Source organism: Rana temporaria, chromosome 1, assembly GCF_905171775.1.
Source record: "Rana temporaria chromosome 1, aRanTem1.1, whole genome shotgun sequence".
Lineage (NCBI taxonomy): Eukaryota > Metazoa > Chordata > Amphibia > Anura > Ranidae > Rana > Rana temporaria.
The window spans coordinates 238,664,167-238,685,115 of NC_053489.1; the positions used below are offsets into that span (position 1 = coordinate 238,664,167).

Genomic DNA, 20,949 nt, shown 5'->3' on the forward strand with positions numbered 1-20,949 from the left:
AATCAATAACCTTGATCTATGAATTACAGTGCGGTTTTATTTTATTTTTTTTACAAAGGATCCCCTCCATTGAGTATAACAGTCTATTAATAGACTGGGAATATCATAATTCATATTGCTTACGTCTGAACCAAACTAAAACATTCAAAGGACAATATGTCTTCTCTATTTTGATGACATGTAGTTCTTTCATTGAATAATTATGTCTGGAAGGCTGTTGGAAAAAATCTGCAATTTTTACGGAGTGGGGAAAAATAAGAAGCTCTGATTTTCTTTTTATGTTGTTACCACTGTCTACTCGCTTCTATTCCTATCCTGGTGACCCCAGACCCCTTTCTGGTCTTGCCACAGTGATCAAAAAATTGCCAATGGATGCAGAGACACCATTAAAGCCTGATGGAATCCCCCCCCATTCTTTTAAATACAAGACTTGATTATTTGTACCATAGGATCCACGTCCAGCCATTTTGTGAAACTGTTGCCATGTAAGGGGGCCCTGCACATGCTGGATATTCTCCCACGTCCGTCCCGTTCTCTTCTTTTGGATAGCATCTTGTAGAACAGGTTGAAGTGATAGCAGCGTGCGTACTACATCCTGAGAGGGAAGCATGCTCACATCAAGCACTGTGGAAGAGGACAGAAAACAATATCAGCAACATTTTTGTCACATTAAGACCCCATTCACACCTGAGCGACAGCCGCGTTCGGCGGTAGCGGCCTATTTTGCCGCGGGTGTGAAACTTTCATTTTTTTTTTTTTTTTTTTCAAAGGTCTTCCCATTGCTGTCAATGGGAAAACGCCACTGTCGCCTGAAAAAAAGGGTCCGGGACTTTTTTTCAGGCGACAGGCGTTCGGCGTCTATGAGATGTGAACCATCTCCATAGACAGCAATGGGAATTCTCGGCAGAAGCGTCCGGCGTCGGGCGTTTTGTCGCTCAGGTGTGAATGCAGCCTAATAGATAACTCTTAACCACTGTACCCAAATTAAATTTTTATCATGTTTTTCCCCACAAATAGAGCTTTCTTTTGGTGGTATTGGATCACCTCTGCGGTTTTTCTTTTTTGTTAAAAAAAAAAAATTATATAATTTTATATATATATTTTGTTATAAAATTTTGCAAACAGGTAATTCTTCTCCTTCATTGATGTACACCAATGAGGCTGTACTGATGGGCACCGATGGGCTGCACTGATGGGAATTGATAGGTGGCACCGAGAAGTGGCACTAATAGGTGACATTGATAGGTGGCAGTGATGGGCACTGATCGGTTACACTGATAGGCAGCATTAATAGGTGGCACTGATTGGCATCACAGGTGGGTATTGATAGGTGGCACTTGTAGGCATTGATAGGTGGCACTGTGGGCACTGGCAGGTGGAACTGGCAGGTGGCACTAGCAGGCGGCATTTTTGGGCACAGAGGAGGCAGATATGCCTCCTTCCTCTTTGGGATGGATGTCCCTTGTAAAAAAGCCGGTGATCGGATTTTTTTTTTCTCCTCACGCTATCAGCTGACAGCTGATCACGTGGTAAGGGGCCGGGACCGGACCCTTACACGGATCTGTGATCCACCGAGTCTCAGTGACTCGTGATCACAGTGCGCGCGTACAAAGGGGAGGACCTCCTCCCGGATTTTCAGGCCCACGCTGTAGACGTCAATTGACTATAGCGCGGGCCTCTAGTGGTTAAATAACATGACATGCTTAGTAAGGAACATACATAGGACACAGCTTTTCAAGGTAAAAGAATAGTACATTTTAGAAGATAAAGATTGCTTAATCTATTGTTTATAACAGTAGAGCTCTTTAGATTAGCTTTTCTCGACCCAATAATGTTTTAAAAAAAAATTCTTAGAGACAGAAGCTATGGTAATTATTTAATCATTGGTTAATAATTTAAACAATGACATGACTTAAAGCGGAGCTCCATCCTATTTTGACACTTCACGGTAATAACATAGCGGCCGCGATTGCAATCATAAACTGACCTTTTTTTTGGTGACAGTACCTGTGTTATCGTCATTTGTCACCTCCTTCCTGTCTGTTAACTGCGGGTACTGTGCGGGCAGTGCGTCATTTCTATTTACTGCGGTGGCCTGCTGGGAGTCAACGTGGTATTTCGGCTGCTTACACGGTTTATGTTTTTTTAGTTTGCCATCACAATGGGGCGGGTGCTTCCTACGACGCCACCGTTGTGATAGCAACACCAGAGGTTATCGGCCTAAAAGCGTATGTGTGAGAATGGGGGTGGGATGGGACGGTGCATGATGGTAATTTATCATCACCGTATCCAGGAAGTAAATGCTTGTGGGCTTCACATGCCCACAAGCAAAATGAGAACCGAGGAGAACATTTTTAAAAAGTGTCTTTATAAGTTTATTCGAGAGATCCGCGGCTAATTTAAATACAGTAAGTGAACTTACATATACAACATGATTCCCTCATGAGATAATAGATTAAATTGTTAAATGTAGTGGGAGCTCCGCTTTAAATCATCCATGCAAGATAAAAATTCCTGAAAACATAACTGCTTGGGACTGCTCGATGACTGGATTTGAATGACAATGGTATAGTTCACTGACTATTTAGAATTAGACATTATTTTGTTTTTGTAGCTAAAAGGCTAGCAAATAAGATGAAAGCGTTTGTTACCCCAACACTTCATAGTCCTGATATGTGCCTGCTGTACCATGTAATTGTAGAAGGAAGTATCCTGTTCTGTTTGTATTGCTTCCTTTCCTATTAAAAACTGACCACACTAAGCAGGAGAGCACACTATGATCGGTTCTCTAGCTATGGTGAGAACTTTGTGTACTCTCCTCCAATGATCAGACATGCCTGTACTGCATAGCCTTTCACTGGGAAGCTCAGTGTACTGTTGCTTCTCCTCCCCTCAGCTCTTATGCAGATGAGAAAACAGGGAATGTGATCACTTATAAACAAGGGAAAAAAGAGTTATATTGCATTTTTTATAGCTATACAAAAATGTTTTGCCTTTTGTTTTTAACAAAATGGGTTGTTTTATAATAACTGCTGTCTCTAGGCTAATCAGGAGGGAGAGTCAGGGATGGCCGATGGATTCGTGGACATCACTGGACAGATAGGGGGCTCAGGTAAGTATTAGGGGTTGCTGGGAAGGCTACTACACACAGGTTGTTTGTCATCTTAATGCATAGACTGCATTAAAATAGAAAACGGTCTGCTTTTAGAACGCCTTTAAAGTGGAAGTCCATGCTAAAACTAAAATCGCTGCATCTATAACCACCAACGCTAACCCATCTAGCCCTGTAAAGAAAAAAATTATATACATAACTTTTTCTGCAGGTGATCCGATCTGATCCCACACTGATCTGTCAGCCTTTGCAGAGGACACGTCCCACAACGGAAGCCCCATAGTAACTCTATGGGTGAAGCCACTCCCCATTCATTTAAAAGCCGTTGTCGGACATGTACTCAGCAGAGCCTCCGCTGCTGGAGATCGGGTCGGATTGCCTGCAGAAAAGGTATGTATACTAATCTTTTCTTTACAGGGCTAGATAGGTTAGTGTTGGTGGCTATAGGGATGTAGGGATTTTAGTTTTAGCATGGACTTCCCACTTAAACCACTTCCCGCCCGCCAGCCGTCATATGACGTCCTTGACTTTGTGCGGTATATCTGAATGATGCCTGCAGCTACAGGCATCATTCAGTATTACAGCCAGACAACTAGCATTTTCAAAAGTCAGCACTGAAAGCCACCATATTACTCAAAGGTGAGCAGGCATCATCTCACAATAAGGACAAGCAACCTATAAAAATGCGTGATCAGCCTTGCCACCCTAGCAAGTGTAAAGTGGTATTAAACCCAAAATCATAAAATGTAACCTAGTACAGCTTACCAAACAGATGTGGTGGCTGCATTGGTTTTCTTTTGTTTAAGGATTTCCTCCATTTTTCACCTGGTGATCTGGACAGTAACACACCTCCTGTATTAGGGTGTCTTTATTCTTTTTGGATAAAGTTTTTAACAGAAAAAAAAATGCATAAAAAACATGCATGCAGAAACCAATTCAGAACGGATCTGGAGGATGTTTTTATGGTTTGAATGGGTACTTAACAGATGCCATTCGTTTTTAAAAATTGTATTCTTGATGGCTAAATAATGTTTTTGGGTGATATGATGTGCACGTGACTTGCTCTCCTCCCTCCCATGTGACAACACCAATACTGGGTGACTGCCTGCTCAGGCACCCTGTGCTCTTACCATGGGGGTAGTAGTAGGGTTGTCAGCACTGAAGTGGATCTGTTATTTTGCCCTGTATAAGCACAGAACTAGTTCACGTTAACCAAGTGGTTCACATTAACCAATTAAAATCCTGTTTTCCCAAAACTATTATTTGAGTACATTTTGTTCTAATCTCACAAAACCACAATTCTCACCATTGATGTGTGGCCAAAGATGGAAGGTAGCACTTCTAACCAACGTTTCATCAACACGTCCCCCAGTTGGATTGTCCACATATTGTCTTCCCTGTTCAAGTGAATTTAAACACTCTGGCCAGGCATCAGAGCTGTCGACTCTTACTTTGTCATAGTTGCAGGTGGTTCCATCAAGAAGATATTCTCCTTTGTTATATGATAGGTCCCATGTACCTCCATTGTTTGTAAAAGGTTTAGTGCACTGACTCTGGAGAAGCAACAGCATGCCAGATGGCGATGGTTCCTGGCTCCTCCGTGCTGCTTCCTTCATATTAAACCTTCTTTCCACTGCTTGCCCAATATAGGATGATCTGCCAAAAATGTCCATCTCATCCTCTATAAAGAGGCCAGAGTGGTAGCCAAGTCGACGGTTGACAATGGCACTAAATCCACAGGTGCAGCGATACTGGTCTTCATTTGAGGAGTCTGGAATGTAGGTACCTACATCAGATCCTTTGATGTTAAGATTACAGGCACATATGCAACAGCTATCGAAATTCCTATCCTTGAAGATGTTTAGAACAGAGTCAGACAGAAGTAAAGTAACATAAAGGCTGTGGGCCTCAGGAGCTGGATGACTGCTGGCTGGGTCAACAGAACTCAAGGGCCTGGTGGTGGATGGGGTGGAAGCTGGAGAACAGAGGTCTGTGCTGTCATACTTTACAGAGCCTTGTCCACTGGCCCCTCCAGCTCCTTTTGGAGTTCTAGGTGTACGGGGAGTAGGAACAGAAAAACGTGGAGTGGCTGGAGAAGGCAAAACGCCACCAGTTCCCCCATTGCTGGCAGGAGCTGCACTGCAAGGACCAATTGGAGTGTTGGTTTGTGGAGTATTTAGTTGCAGGTAGTCTGGATCTGTTAGACTGCCCTCGCTTGGCACATTCCTATAAAGAGTAGAAAGTGGATACAGTTGAGCAAACAAGGCAAAAAAAATGTATAAAAATAAAAATTAGCAGATTAGAATAATATGTACAAATGGTGTTTTAAAAAAACAAGTTCAAGATTACAAATGGATGCAACCCCCCCCCCCTTTTTTTCTTTCTTTCTTCCTCTATCCTGCTTTTCCTACCGTTTACACATATATCATAGGACATGCTACTTGCTGTGTGACAGTTGTCAAAAAAAACCTGCTAGTATTTTGGAGCGCTATTGAAGTGTTACCGACTTGTGTTCCTGTTTGCGTTTTTTTTTTTCTCTTTTGCATTTAAGTTTTACCTTGGAAAATACCAAGTACGTAAGCAAGACTCTGCTTAAGAGGTATTGTAATATCATGTCTACACGGCTTACTACGGTACTATGGCAAACATTTATAGTAAGGGGGTTCCCCCAAGATGGGGTGATATTTATGGTCTTGTGGACACCCTTATTGCATGCCGAGATGAGCTTTGTCTACCATTTATCGTTTCTGTAATATGCTGTGATCCGTTCCGCTCTGACCCTATGGTATTATCAGATGCACCTCTGTGTTTGTCATCATTATTCCCTTTTTGTAAGATATTCTGTCTTGCTAAAGTATGCAATAAAAATGTTTTACTTTAAAAATAAAACAAAAGTTTACTAATAGATGAATATTTTTTTTTTACTTACATATAACCATCTCTGTTGAAAGGAGCAGCTGGCGGCAAAGGAAGGTGTTGTACTTTTGGGGGAGCAGCCCAGGAAGGACGATATATGCAAGCATCTGGGATTTTCAAGGAAAGCAGGCACTGGCTGGGTAAAGATTTTAGAGGCGCAAACATTGAAGAGCCCAAGAAGGCCTGATAGGAAGGGACTTTGTACACATAAGAATAGTCCTACGGTTAAAAAAAAAAAAAAAAAAATTAAAAACACGGCTGTCCTTTGTAACCACATAAAGACATATAGTTATGTATGTAAAAAAAAATAAAAAATACAAATACACCGACAAAAATAGCCCACTGTATGAGCAAAACAGACATGCCTTAATTTCTTCTGGCTTTGGGCTGCATAAGCCTTCCTCAACTTCCATCTTGAACTCTATGTGTTGCATGGTAACAAAATTGACCATTGGACTTTCCATCATGCCAAGAGCTGTTGCAGTGTCTGAACCTACACCATCCTTGTATACCATGATAGGGGAGAATGCAGGGTGCTGCTCCAGAGATGGTGGAGTAGGAAACATCCGCTGCAGGTCAGACGCTGCTGCAAGACACAGCCAAAATTGTGATTAATTATCAGTCTCAAACGTAACAGGATTGAAAGCATGCATGCGCTGTACTTCTGCCACTTAAAATTAGAATATTGCAAATCATGTAAACACAAAGCTAAAACAAGGAAAGCTTTACGATATAGTACTGTAAACAGCTGCATGTTCTTTTTGCAGCAATGTATTTAGCATAGCCTTTTTTTTGAGAGAGAGAGAGAGAGAGAGAGAGAGAGAGATAGATAGATAGATAGATAGATAGATAGATAGATAGATAGATAGATAGATAGATAGATAGATAGATAGATAGATAGATAGATAGAGAGAGAGAGAGAGAGAGAGAGAGAGAGAGAGAGAGAGAGAGAGATGGAACCCCTGTAAAGTTTTTGTATGTACTGGTATGTTTTAATTAAAAGGAAAAAATGGAATATACAAAGGTTACTCTAGAAAAAATTATCGTAAAGAGAATAAACTGACAACAAAATATTTGATACAGAGCTATAGAGGTGGAAATGCATCTCAGTATCTTGTTTTCCATTCTTCACAAGTAAATGTACTACAGTCCAATTTTGTGCATCGATATTCAAATGAATCCAAATTACTATAATCAAATTGCTTGGGAATATGGCAGTGAGAAAAGTGTCTCATCTCACATTTAAAAAAAAAAAAAAAAGGGGCAATACATCATTGACATTGCAGTGGAAATACAAACAATATGAGTGATTTCGCACAGTCCTTGTGTAGGTCTAGCAGGTATTATGTCGCTGATATCTGAAGAATAATAAATTCAGCAGGCCCGTATGAGTGTTCATCTTTCTGCTGACAAGATATTACCCACTGTAGCTTTCCTGTTTTCATTAGTGAAGGATAAAACACTTTGCATTCAGAAAGTGTGGCAACACAATGTTTTATAGGACCATATGTGCATGAAATGGCCTGCGTGTGCAGACTTGCCAAAAGGAAAGTGCCCAGGAACATAGCTAATTTTGTTGGGTTTAGAACCACCTGGATATGAACTTGTAACAAGATTTTAGGTACTGATAGAAGACAGGGTCCAGGGGAGTTTGCAGTGAAACTCCCCTTTCCATTCCTTTATACCAGTGGTTCTAAACCTCAGTCCTCAAGTACCCCCAACATGCCATGTTTTGGGAATTTCTTTTACATAAAATAGCTGTCCAAAATACCAAAGCCATTGACTCTAAGATAATGGAAACCCTGCAAACATGGCCTGTTGGGGGTACTTGAGGACTGAGGTTGAGAACCACTGCTTTAGGGCCCTTTCACACGGAGCGGATCCGTATTGATCCACCCCGTGTGTGTCCGTCGGCTCAGCGGGGATCCTCCGTAAATCCCCGCTGAGCTGTCGGCGGACAGGGCGGTCCCCGCACACTGTGCAGAGACCGCCCTGTCTTTCCTCCGCTCTCCCCTATGGGGAATCGTGTGTCTGTATTCATCCGATCCGTTCCACCAGACGGAAGAAAAATAGGGTTTTCTTCCGTCTGAAAAAGCGGATCTTTGCGGACGCGGATCGTTACGGACGTTAGCGGATGCATCATCCGCTAACGTCTGCAATCCCATAGGGATACATTACAAGTCCGTAAACGACTTGTAATAAACGGTCCGTTTGTCCGCCCGTGTGAAAGGGCCCTTAGAAAGTAAGGATCTTGAGTGGGATGAAGATCTAGCAGCAATCTGCACATCAAGAAGGAAATGTTTGAAGTGCCTGCAACATTTTTATTCATTTTTTCAAATACCATAAGGGTGTGTCTCTGGTTTACAAGTGAGTAAAGATTTATGGAAAAGAGGAATCGTGACTTACCTGTAAATTGCATATCTTGGAGTACAGTACAGAAAGCAGGGAAAATATTCATAGACCCCTTGCTATAGGCTCATACCAACAGCCGATTGTACACTAGCAAAGCCTTTGCAGACACACCTCCTGGGTGTTGCCTCTATAACCCTATCCCACTGTGTTTTGTATAAAACAATGCAGAATAACACACAAGACAAAGGGAGGATGGCCTTTGTCCTGTACTGTACTACCAGATATATTTACGCAACTTTGATAACAGGCCCAATGACAAGGGTCAACAGACCCAACAACTTTAGCGTATCACTGAAGAAGATTGACATCTACATAGTAGAACTTTGAAAAAGTATGGACAGAGGACCAGGTGGCATCCTTGGACAGCTGGGCTACAGAGCCCTGGTGCCTAAATGCAAAGGCGTCGGAATGGGCATGTAAAAGCACAAGAGATTTTCCTTGAACGGTAAAGCTCAAGCGATCAGATTTCTTATCCATCTCATAATGGTAGACTTGGAAGCAGGGTGTCTCTGAAGACTCTAATGTTTCTATGTCCGGGCAAGGAAAAAAATTTGGAGCAGGGCAGTAGGATGGTAGTACTATGTCCTCATTGAGGAGGAAGACTAATGGCACCTTCAGAAGAAAGGATCTTCTGGGCGCAAGACAAACTATGGTCAAGACCTTATTGCACGAAGGGCAGAATGTGAGGCACAGATTTATCCCTGGGACTAAAGTGTCCGTGTTCACACTTGGCTAATAATGACTTCTAGGTACAATATTAGTTTTTCTTGAAAGTGGCATTTCTTGCTTTTAGCGGGGTAAGAATGTCAGACTAAGGCTGACCATACATGAATAAAAAAACTGGGCCAGTTCAGCAGGAACTGATTACATTGCAATCCATGTATGGCTGTTTCAATTCATACTAAGTCAAATGTGGGTATGGGGGGGTTGGAGTCAGACCTAGGCACCCAGTTCACAGATGCTCAGAAAAAGAAGATCCTTTACTTTTCCCACAAGTCCTCCATAGCCACAAGGATCCAGGAGACATGCTACAAGATCCTAACCCATTGGTACAGGGTGCCTACCACCTTGCACCGTTTCCTCCCACATGTCCCCAGTGTTTGCTGGCAGTGTGGAAATACTGAAGGGACGATGCTGCATATCTTCTGGGACTGTCCCAAACGTGTTCCCTTTTGTCCGGAGTTGATCTGCAGTCAAGCACCTGACAGGTGTTGACCTGAAAGGGGACCCGGCTGCCTGTCTGCTGTACCTTTCAAGAAGACCGCTCAAAAAAATATAAGGCCTCTCTCACAATCCAGTTACTGAATGAGGCCAAGGCATGCATCCCCCTTTGTTGGAGACCATGCAAATATCTGTGGTTTTGTAAGGTGAACGAATTGAGAGACATGGAGGATCTCACCGTTACCTTGCACAACCGGGAGACCTTCCGTGAGACCTGGCGACCCTGGAACTATTTTGTACACGCCAACGCTTATTTACAGGAGGTGAGATTCCCCCCCCCCCCTCTGTTTTCCCTTCCTCCTTTTTCTTTCTCCCTTCTTTGAGATTCAGGGGTGGGAAATACCAGACAGATACGGTGTGTATCTTTAGGCATATTTTGTTTTTATATTGCCCCACCCCTGGGTGCACTAGGCCCAAGGGAGGTTCTATTTCCTGTTAAGTTTACTGGAAAATCCCAATCCAAGTTACTCCATGCTACCATTTGTTTTATGATCAGTATGTTTCACCGTTTCTTCCCTTTCAAGCATAGTTGCCTTGGCCATGTATATAAATGTTCGATTGTGGTCCCAGCGCAATGCACTGAGCAATATCTCTGCAACTGTCATTGTTAAGTCCGCATATTCCAAGCAACGTTGGGTTTGTTGTTTTTTCGACTTAGCTCTTAAGTGCCTAAATGTTATTCAATTGAAATACTGTCAACTTTGGTTTCGTTGACTGTCACATGTAACTTTCTTTGGTTAATAAAAGAATTACAAAAAAAAAAAATGTGGGGATGGGGAAATCAGCTCAGTTTTTCTTCATTCTTCAGCCAGCTGGGTGAATGAAAAAAACTGAGTGATGCTTGGCCAGCTTAGGAAACCCACCATGCCATTAAAGCCATCTATTCCATTTGCTTCCGATGTGAAGCAGGATGGAATAGATAGCCTTGAGATAGCAGATATTGCCTGCATGTACCAGGCTTTTATGGGCCAGTCTGGTTCAATGAAAATCAACATTTTCCCATCTAGTTCTATTGTTTTGAGTAGACAAGGCAGAGATCTCACTAGGAGAAAGGTGTAAAGAGGTGGTTTGTTGTTTAATATGGTGGCTAAAATATCTATATCTGGAGCTCCGTTTTTATGACATATCAGACTGAAGAAGTCTGGGTGAAGGGCCTTGATCCAAGCACTGGCGGCTGAGGTAGTCTTTTTTCCTAAGAACTGGACAGCAGAAATCGCTGGACAGCGAGTCTCCATCTATCTGGCTTGCTTCCTTTAAGGTTGCATGACTCCTTGTAGCCCCTTTGATGGCTGATGTAGGCCACAGCCATGGCTTTGTCTTATTGACTTCTGATAGGATGCCCTTGCATTTTTTATGAAAAGGTAAACTTACACTTTAAATAAAACTTTATCTTGATGTGTGCAACTTAATTTTCAAAGACCTTCAAAATCTTGAAAAAGCTGCTACTTATAGCAAAGCTGCTAAATAGGTTGCTTTAAAGTGGATGTAAAGCCTCACATATATCTAGTGAACAGCCTCAGATGATACAAAGAGATTTAACAAATTTCCCTTTAAGTTTTACATGTATATCTGCAGTCTTCATCTGTATATATCCTTTAGACAGTGCTCTTCGTGTTAGTGTTTTTCTCTTCCTGTTTAGCACTGGGAGTGGATTATTGGCATACAGCCAAGACAGCTGATTGGAGGAAAGGCACACACCCCCCTCTCCTCATAGGCAAAGGAAGAAAGGAATGTGCAGAGCTCCGCTCCAAGGCTGGCCATATATTATTACATTTTCTTACTCCATTTCCTTTAGATTTATCTTCAATTATGTAGTGCAATGACCTGCCTGATTGCATACAAATTGAAAGTGTTTAGGTTTGACCTCATATTATATGGTTTTGGAAACTCTAAAGGAAAATTGTACAAGAAAATTGTATAATGTATGGGCAGCCTTAGACAGCAAGCTGACTGCTAATAGCAACCTCCCCCGACACACACTTCTATCTCCCATCTTGGAGAACGTGTGAGAAGTTATCAGGCTCATAGCAGAGGAACTGAGCATGAGACAACTACAGGATATAGTGCTTTGAATAGAGAGAAGAAAACACTACAGATATATGTGCCCAGCTCAAATTCCATGAATCGGGTTTACATCCACTTTAATAGTTTAGGGGCAGCACAGTGGTGTAGTGAGTAGCACTTTCGCCTAGCAGCAAAAGGGTCGCTGGTTCGAATCCCGACACCATCTGCCTGGAGTTTGCATGTTCTCCCTGTGCCTGCGTGGGTTTCCTATGGGTACTCCGGTTTCCTCCCACACTCCAAAGACATGCTGGTAGGTAAATTGGATCTTGTCCAAATTGGCCCAGTATATATATGTATATCTGTGTGTATGACTGTGTGTCCCAAGCGTGTCGTGATCCTACGGGGTAAATGACCGCACCAGCCAAGCAGACACTGGCTGGAAAAAAGCGCCTAGAGGCAATTCAGTTCGCATGTGTATCGCTATACAAGTCATTCAATAGTTGGAAACGCATCTCAATTACGATCACACCAAACTATTTTCTTGCACTCTCCTAAACAGCAGATAAGGTACTGACTCTGCAACTGAGAGAAAATAGCTGCAGCGTATCCACGCTACACAGGAAAATAATCTCATTAACAAAGTTCTCTAGTATACACTGGTAATTTTTTTCAGTTCAGCCAGCAGGTTTCTCCATCCACACAAATGAGATGGATAGAGGAATCCCCCCCTGCTGGAACATTTTATTCTGGCACTGTCAGAATACATTGATCAGCAGCTGCAGCTGTTAAACGAAAAAGGTAGACCAACTTGTTCTTTTGACAGACACCGATTTAACAATCAACTTTTTTCCAAAAGGGATGGTCACACACTGATCGAAATTAGTCCAGGCCCTGCTGAACCCAATGAAATTTTGATGAGTCTATGGCCAGCTTAAGCAACATTTACAGACCCAGAGAGATCATTAACATGGCTTAATTTTCGCTAGGATTAGAAAACCGCAGATTAAAAGATAATTCTTTATATACCCTGAATCTCCTTGAACGAGCAACATACATTGCACTCATATGGTAAAACTGAGAATTATTTATAATAATGTACTCAAGTCCCAGTTAGAACAAGATACACTTTGACCAGTGCAATATAGAGATAAGCAATGTTTGTGAAACACTTACTTGGTAGATATGGGACAGTTGCTCTTCCTTCGTCTCTTCGTTCTCTTCGATCTTCTGTCCCTCCTAATTGCACCTTCGCTGCTCGGGTCCCTGGTGAACCAGCCTTCAAGATAATTTACAAAGAGATAAGACTACATGTTCAAAGCCTTGTACACATAAAAATGTATTCTTTTTCTTCCATATTTGTGTATGTTTAGTCTGCACTACTGCTACACTAAACAGGATGGAAAAGTTGGCTAGATACACTTTTAACTTATATGGATTTCATACTAATTTAGTTTTATCAACACGCAATAATCACCAACTATAAATGCGATTTGGCAAAAAAAAAAAAAAAAAAAAAAAAAAAAAAAGCTTACCAGGTCCTCATCTTCAGAATTATCAAATATGTTGTCCAGATCATTAATGGAGGGAGCCAAGTCAGTAACCTGCGTGAGGCTAGCTGCTATCCCGCGGTCCTGCCGTGGGTCTACAATTAAAGTAAAAACGGATAGTAAATATGTATTTTACTGCCACCTATATATCACCCATTTAAGTAAACACAAAAAATCTCTAATTATAGTGATTCTCTGCCAGAAAGCTGTTGTGTCAGACAACATCTTTAGTAGTTAAACTACAAATTATCTATTAAGATCCACACATTGTTTATATTAACATTTAACCATGACACTGGAAACTTCAGAAACTACACTGATTAATGCTTTTTAGTATTTACATTTCAAAATAGATTTTTACACTTTTTTTTAGCATGAATGAGGCCATCATTTTTATGGTTTAATACCTTGTATAGATCATCAAAGACATGGACAAAAAAGGCAAAATAAATGCAACTTTCATTTGTTTCATGCATAATGCATTCCGTATAATACTATTCTAAACAATTCCCCTAAATACATTTTTTCCAATTTACCCTGAGTACATGTGTTGATTTTGATAAATTAATCTGCACGGTATGAACGATAAACAAGCGCATATATTTTGGATTTCTAGATTTCAGGCATTTTCCAGTACAATGGTTGTAGTCCATCAAAGATGTTAAGGAATATGTTACCCCCAACATTTCATATTCCTGATGTGTGTCTGTTGTACCATGTATGATAAAACAGTAGCTTGTTCTCTTTGAATTGCTTCCTGTGAGTGAAAAACCCAGTGACCGGCCACCCTCCGGGGTGCACAACCTCCCTATCCTCCATTGGTCTGACACAGCCATTAACTGAGAAAATCAGCGTACTGCTGTTTCTCCGCCCCATCTCTCTAAGCCCCTTATGCAACCAACAACAGAGATTGTGTGATCACGTATAAATAAAAAAAAAAGTAACACAGGTAGATGCGTGCCTTATTTTCCTGTCTATCCTTATGCTGTGTCATATGTTCCTGTATGCAATCTAATTTTTTAAAAAAAAAAGTTATTTGAGAAAAAATAAAATAAAGTTATATGCATGTGTGTGTTTACTTGTATAAAAATGACAGATCCTTTTTATATGACATCAGAGGTCTATTAAATGAGATTGGGGAACCGCAAGCCTGGATTTCTGTTTAGGATGTAGTACAAAGATTATCAAACTAACCGTTAAATAAATTCTCACTGTTCCATTATCTGGAAGCAGCAAGTCAAGTAGCCCAGTTGCCTTTGGAGTACCAACCTGTCTTGGATGTGGGACTAAAAATGGACATGGCATCTTTCCCATCAGGCACTGGAACAGAATGTTCTGCTGGTGATGCATCCTTCTCAAATTCCTCCTCCCCCTGAAAGAATACAGATTTGGTTGAGAGAAAAAAAATACTTTAAAGAGGAACTGCAGTCTGCTCACATAATTTGTAATAAAAACATCTTTGTCATCCTGAAGCTTCTCCCCAACCACTTTGCATAATATTTTATATATACACTGAAATTCTGTACTTAACAAATATGCTGCAAAAATCTCCCTCCACTGAGTCACGCTGCAACCATTTTAACTGTGGGCAGCTGAAGCTGCTGCATCTTTACAGACACACACCTCCAGCTCTGCAGCTCTCATTGGCCCTCTTATGACTACCCCCCCCCCCACCTTCTAGGTAAACCCTAGAGAGAGCAAGAGAGAGAGCGAGCGAAAGAAAGAAAGAAAGAAAGAGCGCGCTGTGCATGAGGTCATAAGCCTAGGCTTTTTTCCAAACAAGAAAACGGAAAGTGGGCTGTATAAGGTATTTACCGTCAGAAAAAAATGTTTTGCTATCCAAAGTTAAAACAACAAGGGCAGAGGATTTAAAGATGGAAAGTGGAAAAATTACTAAAGTTCCACTTAAGTATTTGTAGACTTATTTTTTTTTTAATAACATACAGGTTTATATTCTTCTCTACTCAGGTCCCTCACCAGCACTCTTCCTCTTCTTGGTGTGTCACCACAGGAAGCCACTTCCAATCGTGGCACACCTGGGAGCTCAATCCCAAGCCACACTGCCAGTGTCCATAGACACAGACAGGCAACGCGGCTCTACCCCACCCCCACCCTGTTCTTCTTCACAGGATTTGACTGACAGCAGTTCTCAATCAAGCGTTTGTTTGAGAGCAGGGAGAAACGAGAGAGCAGCTATAAACAGGCAGCAGCGCTGGATCGAGTGAGGGCTCAGATAAGTATGGGGGGGGGGGGGATAATACTACCTAAACATTTGTAAAAATCCTTTTCTTAGAGATCATAAAGGGACAAGTATTTAACTAATCGGATTATACAGCAGCCTACAGGAAGACCAGCAAAACAAGAATTTGTAGTTTATCCCTGCATAACCCCATTCCAACACCAGCATGCCTCTGTTTTAGAGCAGGACAGTTTTAAGATCATGATCATAAAAAGAGGGGTGGGACCGGTCTCTCTCAATGGACCCCAAGAAAATAATTATTACACTGAGTAACAAAACCATATTCTCATAATTGTCCAAAGAGGGACACTGGAAAATGTTTACCTTCATGACATTGTAAAGCAGTCCAACTGAGGGGTGGGCAAAAAGCAAACTAATGGTAACAGGTCAACAAAAGACAGCAGATAACTGGGGACTGCCTGCATAGAGCCACCCGAAGGACCCTGCATCTAAAACTGGCAGAAGAGGAGGCCTCATCATCCACATGCTAGTAGAAAATGTGATCAATAGACAAGGTTACATCCTTCAAAAATGTTGAAAAGCCCAAAATGCACTTTTTGTCTAGGGTGAGACAGTTTTCATCTTTAATATAATGTTGGCATCGATTGGTACAAGTATAAATGGAGGAGTCCCATGCCTCGCATTGCTTTGGTCTTCCTGAGAATGGTAGACTGGAAATACTGGAACCTGATCCTTGGACTTTAGGCTTGGATAACAGTCTGTCTGAGCCTCTAGAAAATAGTGGGCTGAGAAGCTGTCGAAATCCCATTCTTATGAACTGGAGCCAGACAGAGTGACAAAGGTTGATGCAGTAATGGAGGTGAAAGACAAATACTAGCTTAGGTAGAAAGAAACTTCTGGGACTTATCACCTGGCCCCTGTTAGACACTTGCCTCAGAAAAGGTGATGGATACATAAAACACCACCATATTGGTAAGAGTGGAAATGCAATATCTATGATGGGTTCAAAGGGTGGATTATGAAGTGGCGAGAGTACAAAATTCATATATCACAGTCACAGCGGAACAGGAGGAACTATATAAACAAACAACGTAATCATGGCATGGCAAGTCAATATTCTCTAGAGTAAGATCACAAGAGCAGAGATGTGACCTTTCATAGTGATAGAGGCCACATGTTGGTCCAGGTCCAGCTGTAGGAAGGAGAAGTTTTGTCACATGCCAATTGTCCATGCTTGGATGTAAAACAGCAGATAAGGTGAAACCTGCAGTTCTGCCCAGGAGAGAATCTGCTCTACCTCTTTTGCCACAGGGAGACCTCTAGTTGCCACTGCCATGGCATCGCCTGACTGAATCCAGATTGGATGACCCTCCAGTCAAACAGTTGAGCACTGCAGGGACAGCCAAGTCATCCACAACTATTGGGTGCAGAGATTTCGTGGACGTCCAAGAATCTTGTACCATCACAGCTGTCCAGGACTCGTCCATAGCGCAACAGATTGGTATCCATCATAAGGCTTTTCCATAAAACAAGAAGGACTAGGCAAACTCCAGAGCCGGATTCCTGAGCCACCAAGCCTGGGACAACCTGAACCGTGGCGCCAGAAGAGTCCATCTGTCCAGGGGCTGGGCTAGACTGACTTGTGCCAGGACGGCAGAATGTTGTGTTGTAGGAGTCTATGGTGGAACTGGGCAAATGGGACTCTCGAATGAGGACTTTTAATAAAAATACAAAGCGTCAGGCGATATGTGGACTGAAGACTTCAACTCTAGAAAAGAGGAGTTTGAAGCTGCCCTTGGGGGAAGACAAACTCTGGACAAGAACCAGATACTCCAGGTTAAGAAATTGGTTTCAGTGCCAATTAGTGAACATTCATGATCTATCTTTTGCAAGGTTTGAACAGTTAAAGGGGCAGATCCACGTACCTCTGCGCCGGGCGCAGCGTATCTAAGATACACTACAGCGCCGTAATTTATTTATTTTATTTTGAATCCTCAAAGAATTTGCGCCGTAAGTTACAGCGGCGAAGTGTATCTCTGGCGGTGTAAGGGCGCGGAATTCAAATGGATGTAATGGGGGCGTATTTTATGTAAATACGTCGTGACTCGACGTAAACAATGTTTTTGTTTAACTGCGCATGCGCCGTCCGTGGGGTATCCCAGTGCACATGCTCGAAATTAAACCGGAACCAGCCAATGCTTACGACGGTGATGTCATTCTACGCAAATTCCTATTCGCGAACGACTTAGCAAATGACGTAAAAATTTCAAAATTGGACACGGGAACAACGGCCATACTTAACATTGAGTACGCCTCAGAATAGCAGCTTTAACTATACGCCGGAAAAAGCCGAACGCAAACGACGTAAAAACAATGCGCCAGCCGGACATACGTTCGTGGATCGCCGTAACTAGCTAATTTGCATACTCGACACGGAATTCGATGGAAATGCCACCTAGCAGCCGCCGAAACATTGCAGCTTAGATCCAACAGCGTACTAAGACGTACGCCTGTCGGATCTAGCCGAGATGCCATCGTATCTTGTTTTGTGGATACATAACAAAGATACGACGCGCAAAATTTGAAATTACGCTGCGTATCAATAGATACGCCGGCGTAATACCTTTGTGGATCTGCCCCTTAAAGTTGTTATAAAGTCTCAGCTTTAAACTATCATTATATGTTACAACCACTTTAAGGCTACCTTAACCACCAGAACCTGTGCTGACTGTTCCCCCAGTAGGTGATTACACTTCCTCCAGTCCAAATACAAGGGAAGGGAAGCCCTGTGTTTCTCTTATATTAAAGCATAACTATCTTGTATGTCAAGGGGTAGAGCTTTTCCAAAATCTGGTACCCCCCCCCCCCCCCCCCCCCAATATATCTGGCTAAAGACATCCATAAAACATCTTTCTCAAAGGAACTTTGCGTTCCGTCTAGTTGAGGCTGGCGTTGGATGAGTTATCAAACAAGTAAGTACCTTATGTTTCCTAGAAGGGTCTCGCTCGGTTCCAATCTTGCATTTTTTGCTTGTTGTAGTGAAACTGTACTTAATATCGCCATCTTCAAATGTATAAGGATCAGAGGAGTCTCCAAAACCTTCACAGGGATGGTGAGTAAGCTGTTCCACATAGTTGTTCTCTGCAACAACCGGTCGCTTCTCATCCAAGATTTTGAAGCGTTTGTTGGGCTGAGACAGGAGCCTAAAAGGAGGAAATTTGTAGCGAGAAAATTTTGCAGAATTGTGATTGTTTTGATCACACATTTGGCACATACAATTGAACACTGTCCATCTGTACAAAATGTATAGTAACAAAATACGTTGCTCTATGCTAGATCAGCGATAACCTTCATATAATAATCAGTCTTGCACCACTGCTCACCTTTTAAGCGCAGTACTCTCAGATATAACCTCTGGCTTGGTCTCGTACCATTCTCCCTGGATTTCTGGTGGACGAAAATCTTGGCTGTCTACATTTGGAATTCTGTATCCCTGCCACTTGTTCTCTGCTTGATGGTTCTGAGGAAGCCCAGCACAGTACAAACTTGTTTCACTAATTTCTGCCATCATGGACATGCCAAGGCCAGCAGCCATTATCGTCCTATCATCAAGTGGTTGCATTTCCAAACCATTAGGATAAAGATTCGAGACTGTCACCTCTTGATCAGGCACTTCAACCTCCTGTTGTGGTGGCTGAGGGCTAAGCGTTGGGGGCATAGGGGAAGCAGGTGAATGTGGAGAATCTGTGGGATGGACTGGTAAAAGCTGTTCTATTTCCCCTGCAGAGGGATCAGTTGAGAACTGCCTGTTTGTTGTTGTCGACCCACTTGCAGGCTCTGTTACTTGGCGCTGCTGCATGGTTTGTTCCTGCGCCAAACACTGCTCATTTTGCGAAAGGGGAGATGGGCGGTGGTGAAAAGGAGTAGTGGCTTTTTTCTGCAGTTTCTCTGCCTTCTCCTGGCGATCATTAGGTTTGTGCTTGGAAGATGCAGAAGGCTGAAGGGAAGAATTACTAGAGGAGGGAGTACCTCCCGCGCATGCCTGTGAAACCGAAGGAGGACGACTTGCACTCTGTGCACCACGCTGCTTGGCCAGCTTGTGCCTGCAGGAAGAAAAGTCAAAGTTAGTCAGTTATCAGAAAACAGAAGTGACTATCTAAACATAAAATGCTTCTGGCATAACCTATAGTAAACATTGCCAGGCAAAGTGTTGAGCAGTTTCTTGGTGTATACTGGTAAGCACAAGCAAACCACTTACCATTCTATTAAGCTATGTGCTTTTAATGGACTCTCAATTCATTTAGTTTAGGTTTCGTACTTGCGTTATGGTCAAGAGTAAAAAAAAAAAAAAAAATGGTTTTAACCGCTTGCCGAGTTATATGGCGGTACGTCGGTCCCTTTAACAGCAATAGCAGGCCCGCTTCGCTGGAGAAGATGCACGTGCCCAACGCCCGCGATGTCCGCCGACCAACCACGATCGCTCCTCAGAAAGCCAGAACAGGGATCTGTCAATGTAAACAAAACAGATCCCTGTTCTGACAGGGGAGTAGAGAGATTTTCTGTTCCTCGTGATCAGGAACCGCCATCTCTCTGTACTCCCTGTCCATACACTGCCCCCACAGTTAGAATCACCTCCCTAGGGAACACTTAACCCCTTAATCGCCCCCTAGTGTTAACCCCTTCCCTGCCAGTGCCATTTATAGAGTGATCAGCGGCTTTTTTTTAGCTCTGATCACTGTAATAATGTCATTGGTCTCAAAGAAAATGTGTCAAAAGTAGGGGTGCAATGGATCAAAAAACTCACGGTTCGGATCTTTCCTCGGATCAGAGTCACGGATCGGATCATTTTTCGGATCAAAAAAAAAAAAAAAACTCCCCCACTGTAATATCCACATCTCCTCCCCCCCCCCCCCCCTGTAATATCCACATCTCCCCCCCCCCCCCCCACTGTAATATGCACATCTCCCCCCCCCCCACTGTAATATGCACATCTCCCTCCACCCACTGTAATATCCACATCCCCCTCCCCCACTGTAATAGCCACATCTCCCCCACTGCAGTGGCGTCACTAGGGTTGGTGTCACCCAGTGCAAAAAAAAAAAAAATGTCCCCCCCCCAACTATAGTCCCCCCTCAGTACAGACACCCCAGTAGTACACCCCCCCCTCAGTACAGACACCCCCCCCCCCCCCCCAAGTGCACCCCCCCAGTAGTAAAGACAGTAACCCCCCTTCAGTAGTAAAGACAGTAACCCCCCCACAGTGCAGGCAGTGTAACCCCCAGTAGTGCAGGCAGACAGAGTAACCCCCAGTAGTGCAGTCAGACAGTAACCTTGTCAGTGTAGACCCCTCATCAATATGACTGCCAGTCCCCCTTACAGACCATAGACAGCGGCGTGTGTGTCCCTCGAGCTCCTCCTCCTCTGTGGGTGTAAACAGAGAGGAGGGCTGCCGGGTGTAACAAGATGGCCACAGCTCCGGAGCTAGGCCGAAGCCGCAGCCTTTCCTAATGCTATGGCCGCGGCGGCAATCCGCGGAT

At 42.9% G+C, this 20,949-nt stretch overlaps 1 protein-coding gene across 1 annotated transcript in view; it reads right to left on the reverse strand.

The window, feature by feature from the left end:
• MED13L (mediator complex subunit 13L) overlaps positions 1 to 20,949 on the reverse strand; it is a 191,541-nt gene that overhangs the window by 36,054 nt on the left and 134,538 nt on the right. The window contains exons 10-18 of the mRNA XM_040351918.1: positions 18,796 to 19,515; positions 18,393 to 18,615; positions 14,482 to 14,584; positions 13,198 to 13,307; positions 12,839 to 12,941; positions 6,394 to 6,614; positions 6,042 to 6,247; positions 4,419 to 5,338; positions 445 to 624 (exon numbers count right to left, since the gene is read on the reverse strand). Of these exons, the coding sequence (XP_040207852.1) occupies positions 445 to 624; positions 4,419 to 5,338; positions 6,042 to 6,247; positions 6,394 to 6,614; positions 12,839 to 12,941; positions 13,198 to 13,307; positions 14,482 to 14,584; positions 18,393 to 18,615; positions 18,796 to 19,515 (2,786 nt within the window). The remainder of the gene's footprint in view (positions 1 to 444; positions 625 to 4,418; positions 5,339 to 6,041; positions 6,248 to 6,393; positions 6,615 to 12,838; positions 12,942 to 13,197; positions 13,308 to 14,481; positions 14,585 to 18,392; positions 18,616 to 18,795; positions 19,516 to 20,949) is intronic.